Source organism: Pteropus alecto, unplaced genomic scaffold, assembly GCF_000325575.1.
Source record: "Pteropus alecto unplaced genomic scaffold, ASM32557v1 scaffold170, whole genome shotgun sequence".
Lineage (NCBI taxonomy): Eukaryota > Metazoa > Chordata > Mammalia > Chiroptera > Pteropodidae > Pteropus > Pteropus alecto.
Genome location: NW_006429634.1, coordinates 2,391,483 through 2,400,989, shown reverse-complemented (window position 1 = coordinate 2,400,989; position 9,507 = coordinate 2,391,483). Strand labels below are relative to the sequence as shown.

Genomic DNA, 9,507 nt, shown 5'->3' with positions numbered 1-9,507 from the left:
TAGCTGCCTCCCACTGCTCTAAAAGTATGCAGATGAAGCAAGCCTCTTTCTCTTTGGGTTTTCCCAGTCCCACTCTCCCAATCCCCTTAATCCCAGAACAGTGGCAGGCTGTAAAGAATTTAGTTATTCACAAGGATGATGTGTGGGCTTTGCACTGGATCCCCAAGGTTAAAGCAGGCAGCTAGGACCAGGTGTGCACCCTGGCCCCTAGGAAACTTCTGTGGAAAGGTCCTTTGAGATCTTCTAGTCTGCATCTGCACTCCCTTGCGTTGGGATCTTAGGCAATTGTCCTCACCAGAGCTCATTCTCCCCATTTACTTTCAGAAACTGGAGTATGACCTTCAGTTATAGAGTCTTAATCCACGTGCTCCATCCAAAGGTCATACAGCGAGAAAAAGGCATAGCTGCCCCAAAAAACCGAGGGCCCCTACCCTCCAAGACCAGGGCTCTCCCAGGGCAGCCTGCAGCCTCTAGTGAGTCTGGGACACAGGAGAAGGAAGAAAGAGGGATTTTACTGCACTCTGGCATCCAGCAGCTTCTCCCACTTTGCGGTTCCCCACCTCAGCCACAAGGGTGGGTTCCACTTACCAGTTGAATAAAAACATAGGCGGAAAGAAGCAGCTAACACATAGATGATGGCCAGGAACCCGTTCAGAGGCCCTTCCACGCCTAGAAGCAGAGCTGAGGCCAGTCCAAAGGTGGTGAAGACAGCCAAGTCATTCAGCTCAACTCCTGCTCCAGAAGGCCAAGGTTAGAAGAACTTACACTTATATGTCTTGTACGTTAGTCCCTTCTGTGGGGAGCTGGAATGGTGACAAGCAGGGTCTGAGGTCCCAGAGGGCAACAGCTACCTAGAGTGATCTATAGATCAAAAACTGAGATCTCCTTCAAGCTCTGCCTCAGACTGACCATGTGGCCTTAGACAAGTCTTTCCCTGTCCAGGTCCTAGTTTCCCCATCCTTTCACGTACAAGGAATGGTCTACAACTGGATATAAATTGATAAACTATGGAATGTTTTTCAAGCAAACTCTTATGCTGAAATAATTTGTTGTATTTTAAACCAGCTGCTCTGCTTGGAGTAATTTTTCATTTCCCCTCCCCCCACCCTATCCCCACCACCACGACCAGCATTCCCGTTCCCAATTCCTGACTGAGCACTGAACAGGGAGGCAGAACAGACAAGGAAACTGAAAGCCAGAACAAGAATGGCCAGAGATCAATAAATGAGCCTGCAGAGGAGTTAGGTCTAGGTTGAAGGGCTCCCAACTCCTGCTCTAAGCCTGCTTCTGCTGTGCTTGAGGGGTGTGAACAGGTGACTGATGAAGGCCTGTTGAAGTTAGGAGATGGAGGAGCTGTCCCGACATGCATATTTCGGGTCAGGGATTAGGAGTCTGACTCCTGGACTCACCCAGTTTGGAACAGATGTGGAAGTGTCTGGTCATCCCTCTAATCGCCATGTCTAATAGGAAGCTGATAAGAAGCATCCAGGAGGCACAGTGGGATTTCCTAAAGTGTAGGCCAGTAGGCCCAAATGGGACAGCTTTCAGCCTCCACCAGACAACCACTCCACATACCTCCAATGCACCAGTATACTTCCTACCCTCTGAAACTAACACATTTCTGCTAGATCCCCACACTTACATCCTTTCTGATATACACTGCTTTACATAGCACACACACACACACACTCACACACACACACAGACACACACACACACACACCCCTACATCCTATCCATACTCTTAACCCATAGTTTTAATGGGGTACCCCAAACCCCCTAAGTAATCACAAAGATCCCTTCCAACTCTAAATTCCAGGCATATTCAATGGCACAGGGGTCCTAGGTTCTAGCCCAGCCTCTGCGGCCATCTTACTGTGAATTCTCGGATAAATAACTTCCTCCTTCTCTAGGCTGCTCTTCCTCTATCTGTAAAATGAGGAGTTTGTGCCAAATGATTTCTTTAATCAACATAGGCCTATTCAGAATATCTATTTCTCCTACTGTGAGATTCGATAGTTTAAGTCTTTTAGGGAATTGGTCATTTCATCTAGGCTATCAAATTTATGGGCATAGAGTTATTCATAATATTCCTTTATTATACTTTAAATGTCCATGGGATCGGTAGAAACGGCTCCTCTTTCATTTCTGATATTTCTTCCCAGTCTGCAGCTTGTCTTCTAATTCTCTTGATGCTGTCTGAACAGATTTCTCTTCTAATATGTGCATTTAATGCTATAAATTTCCCTTTAAGTACTGCTTTTACTGCATCTCACAAATTTTGGTAAGTTGAATTTTCATTTTCTTTTAGTTAAAAAAATTTTTAAATTTCTCTTGAGACTTCATCTTTTATCCATATATTATTTAGAAGTGTGTTGTTTAGCCTCCATGTATTTTGGGATTTTCTAGTTATCTTTCTGTTATTGACTTCTTAATTCCATGTGGTCTAAGAGCATACTTTATACAATTTCTATTCTTTTAAATTTGTTAAGGTGTGTCTTATAGCCCAGAATGTGGTCTTTCTTACTGAGTTTGAGAAAAATGTATATTCTGCTACTGTCGGATGAAATAGTCTATAAATATTAATTAGATCCAGTTGATTGATGGGGCTGGGCCATTCAGTTCAACTATATCCTTACTGATTTTCTGTCTGCTGGCTCTGTCAATTATTGATAGAGGGATGTTGAAATATTCAACGATGATAGTAGATTCATTAATTTCTCCTCACAGTTCTATCAGTTTTTGTCTCATGTATTTTGATGTTGTAAATGAGCCTCCAAGAGCTCTTTCAGACCCTATATTCGAGGATTCTATGCTTCTGTCCAGCACATGCTCCCAGACTCCTCTGAAAGCAGCCAACACAGTCTCAGGCAAACCTGCCCTGGGAGGCCATTCCCAAGTCTACACTCCAACTGCAATGCTTAGGTGGGCTCGCAGAAGCAGACAGAGAGCTGGCTACAGACATCAGCTGTCCCCAAACAACCTCAGTATTTCCTTTGCTTAGACCGATAACTCTGTGTTTAAAGGGATCTGGGCCCACCATTGTGGCATAAAAAGCACAATCCCAGAAGATTAGGCAGAACTAAGAAGATAAAGATTTTCTGCTGCAGGTATGCCCGACTTAAATAGATTCCAAAAGCCTGGTTTTAGAGAATCATAAAATTTTCAAACTAGGAGGGAACTTAAACATCATCAGGTAAACTCATTTTATGGGTAAGAAAGAGATCCAGAGAAGTCGCCTGCTTATGGTTATAGAGATTCAAACAGATTAGGAGGATGTTACTTGCATTATTAAGAATTTATCTATAAAGAGCTGGTTTGCCAAGGCATTGAATATGATTCAATTTATAGAAATATAATTAGTTTACAACTTTGGGGGACCCATATACATGTCTCAGATTTTCCAGAATAGTGCTAATTTTAAATAATCCACCAGATCATATGTTCTAATTTAAGAATCAAAAAATTTGAATGGTATCCTGTCTCCTCAAGGATTGTATAAAAGCTACCAGATAAGAATCTCTTGGTTTTTATCATAAGAATCATTCTGGACTGCCATAGCTGGAAGGAATTATAGAGATCATAGTATGAACTCCTTGTTTTAAAGATGGAGAAATTAAAACTTAGATATAACCTAGCCAAGGTCACATACCAGGTTGGTAGTAGAACTCAGGCTAGAACCTTGGCCCCTTGACTCCCAACCCACTACACTATACTTTCTCCTGCCCGCAGTTGATCCCATGCCTCAGTGCCAGGCTCTCTCCTTCCCTTACGCCTTTGGCTCCAGCTCTTGGCTGAGACCTTGCTGGGCTCCAGACTTACTCGCAGAAGTTGCAGAAGATGGAGAAGAGCCCCAGGATCATGTTGGCCAGGGACAAGGCATTGGTAACATCCTTCCAGGAAAATTCATTCATCTGGAGGTGACTCCGGTTGTTGGTTGGAAAGAAACTGGAATGCTGACCTGGGGCCCAGGGGAGGGGGGCAAGGGGTTCCCAAGGTCAAAGAGTCTCAAAAGAGGCTTCCAAGGACCAGGTAGCTCCTGTTCCCCTAGACCTCATCCCAGAACTGTACCCTCCCAACATTGTTTCATTGGCCATAATGAGGCAGATAGGAGGTAGATAGAGGAGACCAGGTGGTAAAGGCAAAGGTCCAAAGCTGAGTGTCTTGAGAAAGTCCAATAGCAAAGTGAGTGAACCAGCACAACCACAGTTCACACCCCTCTCTGACTGTACCCTATACCCTATAGACCTCCCTCCAGCCCATATGTTGACCTTTCTGGCACCCCCATGGCCCAAGGTAAAAGGGATATGGACCCCTCCCCCTTCTGAGAGACAAACCTTTTGTCATAGAGCCCTTTATCATAGATGAGACCTTTTTTTTTTTTTTTTTTAAATTACAAAGCTACTTCCAATACTTTGGGTTGAGCCCCACAGGAATGTAAAACCCTGGGAATGGGTAATGCCTTGACCTCAGGAAGTGGCCCAGGGGAAGAGGGGTTACCTGAGATGAGGGAAGCACAAAAGGGATCCACTGCACACTCAAGCTCCTTTGTTCGGCAGGCCATGCTTACTCCTTCAGAAGGGCAGGACTGTGGCCGAGGTGCCCCAAGCTCTTGGTTCCGATAGGCCCCAATCAGACCAGCAGTCTGAGCTCCAACATGGGAAGGGAGAGATGAGAAACAAACAAACAAACAAATGAATGTGTCCAGCACAAAATAGTTCACAAGGCACTTTTCATTGTGTGCTCTCTTCTGATCCTGACGACTTCAGAATATGGTGCTATAAATTCTCCCCATTTTATGAATGAAGAAACTGAGGTTCAGAGAAATGGAGATATTGGCTCCAAGTCACCTACTAGGTAAGTAGAACCTAATGCCACTGGGGGCATAGATCTCAGCAGGTTTGTGGGGTAGGGACAAAAGGGGAGTTCCGTGGGCCAGCCCTGCTGGGCAGCTACAGCCTCCTCATCCCTCCTAGTCTCTCAGGGAAGCAGGGAATCAGCTGGCCCTGCCCATTTTCACAGCCTGTCTCTCTCTATGTTTACTCTAGAGACAAACCTACGTACTCCTTGCACATGCACTGATTGTGAAACCAAGTTTCTTTTGGAGAAAAAGCCCCAGAGCTCTTTGAAACAGGGGAAGCCACACTGGTTTGATGTAAACACACTACCCACAAATAATAATCCTACACTTGAGTAAAAATATACAAGTTCCAAGGTGTTTTCAGGTCTGTCTCCTCATTTAATTCTCACTTATTTTAGAAGCGAGGAAGCTGAGATGCTGTCTCCACTCAGTCCCTCTTTACAGCCCCAATTCATTCTGGTCCAGGCGAGAGCTAAGACAAATCACATCCTTTCCCATAAACCTTGCTGCCAAGATGTCAGAGGCTGGGAAGGGCTGGACTTGAAGTGTGGGACTGGGAGTTTATCAGTGTAGTGCCATGCGCTTACTGCTCCCACAGGCCAGCCTCATTTGCCAAGGGTGTCCATGGTCACATCGCCAAAACCATTGGGACTCCCAAGACTTTGTCATGCCAGGGCCCTTCATAACCTAAGAGAGGGAGCAATGTGAGCCAAAGAAATATAGGAAGAGAGGGGGGCAAAGGACTGAGTGCATACTCCTTCCCCACAAACCCCTTCATCCTGGTCCCTCCTGAGCCTCAGGGCTGATCCCAGCAGACCAAACACCTCTGTTCCACATTAGCCCACTGTTACCTAGGAGAGCAGCATCCCAGCATCTCTGCCTCACAGAGGCAATCAGCAGATACCTGGGGTATGTCTATCAATTACCAGACATGCTTCATCTGTATTAGTTAGTTTACAGTTATTATTTTTTTTTAACTCAATGATCAACTGTCGGCTATGTTATCTCTTTCATTCACACAGCACTTTTACCTCTGTTGTTTTCATTGGCCCTGTGAGGTCTACCAGGTAAGGATCACTATCTCTACTTGCCAGGTTAAGATAAAGAAGACTCAAAGAGCGGAAGAACCCTTCTCAAAGTCACACCAGAAGTGGCAGAACAAGATTTACAACTTCTGTAAGTTTCTGCTGAATTCTGATGTCTGCTGACCAGCAGGACTGAGCACTGTATTTCTTATAAGTTCAGACTGAGCTCAGTGCTGGGAAAACTCTTGGTCTCAGTCTTCATGGAACTTCCAGGCTATCCAGGAAAACAAAACTCATGCATGCATGTGGAGACTTACTCTGTTCCTGGTGGTACCTCATCTCACAGATGGAGAAACTGAGGTTGCAGGATAATTAAGCAACTTATCCCAGTAAATGGTGGAGCCAGGATTGGAATCATCCCCTCTTTCCTAATTAAATGCTATCTTTAGTATAATACACAGGTCCCAGCTGTGAAAGGATATAGACCCGAGAGTAAGAGCTGTAGAAACCCAGAGAAAAAAAGGAACAATCTATTCATTCAGCTAACATCTGGTCGTGAGCAAAATTTGGTGCCTGGTGCTTAGGACACAGAGAGCATTACCCAGCATGTTGAGGGGTTTAGAGAAAGTTCCTCAGCGAAGGGAGTCAGAGCTTGCATAGCAGTGGCCTGCAGGACTAGATCATGTCACTCCTCAGCTTCTTAGAAGCCATCAGTGCCTCCCCAATGCCCTGAGGATGGAGTCCAACTCCTTCATTTGATATACAAGCCCTTCATGAAGAGGCCCTGCTCAACTCTCAGCCTCCTCTCTCTGCTGCCCTTTGACCCCTTCTCTGGCCCTCTCCCTGGCCTTGGATTGGGTGGCAATCCTCCTCGAGAAGCCTGACACCTGCCTTGAGCCTGTGAGGTGCTCCTCCTCTGCACTGCCACATCTCCTTGTGTGCACCATGTGACACTTGGCATCCTGTATTAGCATCACCTAGCTTGTCTTCCTCCTCTACTACAGCGAAAGCAATGCAGACTGAGGTCCCCTATGCTCAGCCTGAGGCCTGACAATAGAAACTGTTCCATGATTATTAAATTAACAGAGTATGTCACTCCGGTGCTTCCCCGTGATCCTCTCACTGCACCAAGCCACATCTGTATCCTGCATCAAAGCCTGGTCAGCTTGTCCTCCAGGAAGCCTTCTCAAATATACTCTCAACAATCCAGCTCCTTTAATACACGCAGCATCTACCCAACGCTTATGATTTTCCATTTACTCATTTAAAAATATATTTGCCGATGCCTGCTCTGTGCCAGGTCTGTGTGTTCTGGAGGACAAGACCCAGGCTATACTCTGAAGAAGCTCGGAGTCTGGTAGGGAGTCTTGTAGGGAAGGCAGGTGTGTGTAGGGACAGTGAAGGCAGTGTGGCAAGTGGTAGGTTGGACAAGGGGATGTCCAGTTGCTTCAGGTACACAGGGGAAGATGAGACTAAGTCTGAGTTGTAGGCAGGGGAAGTTTTCACTGATGTGATATTTATGGAGGATCTCTGAGGATGAACAAAGCACAGGTATTTCCTAGCAAACAAAATTGTAGGTGCAAAAGCACAAAGAGGAGGGCTGGATCACAGGGAGAGAGAGGGATGACTGGAGGGGATGTCAGAAGGGAGGCCACAGTTGTGATATGCCTGTGTGACCTTGAGTTGCAGCCTGTAGGTAGGCAGTGATATTTAGTAAGGGGGTGCCTTGGTCTGATAAGGGTTGCAGTAGAGAGTGGTCTGGAAGGGAGAAGGTGCAGAAAAGGAATCCAGCCATGAGACTGGTGAGTGAGGAGATGTGAGCGAGCAGAACTGGCAGGACACTGGAGCTGTTTGAGGAAGGTGAGGGGAAACTTGAGTTATTACCTGGAGGTTTCTCAAGAAAGGAAATGAATAGCAGAGCCAGGTCTTTGTGGGGAAATCCGGGGTGCAGCACTAGAGTAAGCAACTCCAGGTGGACTGCCCCAGCAGTCATGGGACACAGGGAGCAGTCACTCTAGTTTGAGATGCCCACCCCTCCCCACCTCCCGTCTACCTCTCTGCCCTGGAGGCCAACATCCCCCAACAACAGAGAGCTGGCCTTTCTGGATTCTGGTCCCTCTGAATTGGAAATAGCCGCGCTCCCCTTCCTTCCCTTCCCCGCCCGCTGTTCCGTGTCCAATCCAGAACCCACTCGACAGCAACGACCATGCCAACGCCAACCATGCGAAAAGATGGAAGAGAAGGAGCTGGGGCTTGGTGCCCTCACTTTGGGACAACTCCTTCTTCCAGAGACCTGATTGCCGACAGCATTCGGGGGAGGGACATGCGCTGCTGCAGCTGCTCACCTGGGGACAGGACATTCCTAGATGTTAGGGAGACCGCACTCATTCCCTGTTTCCGGTGCGGTGGAGAGGGGCCAGCCCAAGCGAGAGACAGCGGCACCAGTCCCAACCCTCTTACTACTACTAACTCTTAGCTCACAATCCCAGAGAGGCAGGGGAGGGGCAGCCAGACTTGAGCTGGCGGAAGAGGGACCTCAATTTGTAGGGAAGCCCTAGGTCTTGTAGTGGGCGTGGTGCGGATTGGAGGGATCTGAGAGGGAACTAGTTTCTCCATCATGACCAGCGTGGGAATGCGTGTCAGGAGAAGAGACAAGAGTGCATGCTTAGCGGGAGGTGGACTGAAGGGGAGCTGGAAAGATAAGGCTGTAAAAGGTCGCTGACGTCCAGACCCTAGAATGTAAGCTCCGTGGGGGCAGGGCATTTGTTCTGTGTGGTTCACGTTGTTTCTTTGTGCCTATGGGAATGCTTAGGCATATGGTAAGTCCCCCCACCCCAATATTTGTTGGATGAATGGCAGGCTGAATAACTTACACTCAGTCCTGAAAGTAGTTTTAAGTCACAAGTGACATGGTCAGGTTGTTTAGAAATATTATTCTGGCAGCAAGTGTAAAGAAAGGCTCTATAATACTGCATGAGAGATAAGGTTGGCTGGAGCAACAAATTGTTGGATGGCAACTGAAGGGAATGGGAAGTAACCAGACTAGGAGCTATGGTGAGATGGAATCTCAGGGGTGTGGGATGAGTGAGAGGGAGAAGGTAAGAGCCTCTCTGAGGTGTCTAGATTTGGCAACTGAATGAAGAGTGTGCTACAGAAAGGAACTTGTTAGTGTTGGGTAGGATCCCGCCAGTTTAACACTTGCCCCACATCTTCTGCCCTATCCTCATTCTAAATTAGAGCAGCAAGAGCTTCCAGGACCCCCCAGGAGAATATGCAGAGAGAAGGGGTGGAGCTAGGAGGTCAAGGGACATTTTGCTTTTCCCACACTTTGGTGGGGAAAGAAGAGTATAGAAACTGTATATTTTGGATGGGATCCTGAGACAGAAAAGGACATTAGGGAAAAACTAAGGGAATCTGAACAAAGTAAGGTTTTAGTTAAAAATAACGTCTCAATATTGGTTTATTAATTACAATAAATATACCATACTGATGTAAGATGCTACTAATAGGGACAATCACATATGGGGTAAATGGGGACTCTACTATCTCCACAATTTTCTGTAAATTTAAAATTCTTCTAAAATAAAATGTTTTTTAAATAAAATAAAGAAAGAAGGAAGG

The 9,507-nt window shown here is 46.3% G+C and overlaps 1 protein-coding gene across 1 annotated transcript in view; it reads right to left on the bottom strand.

Moving 5' to 3' along the window:
• The window catches only part of TMEM269 (transmembrane protein 269), a 5,038-nt gene extending 474 nt beyond the window's left edge, over positions 1–4,564 (bottom strand). The window contains exons 1-4 of the mRNA XM_006904014.1: positions 4,501–4,564; positions 3,823–3,961; positions 1,410–1,507; positions 589–732 (exon numbers count right to left, since the gene is read on the bottom strand). Of these exons, the coding sequence (XP_006904076.1) occupies positions 589–732; positions 1,410–1,507; positions 3,823–3,961; positions 4,501–4,564 (445 nt within the window). The remainder of the gene's footprint in view (positions 1–588; positions 733–1,409; positions 1,508–3,822; positions 3,962–4,500) is intronic.
• Between the last annotated feature and the right edge of the window lie 4,943 nt (positions 4,565–9,507).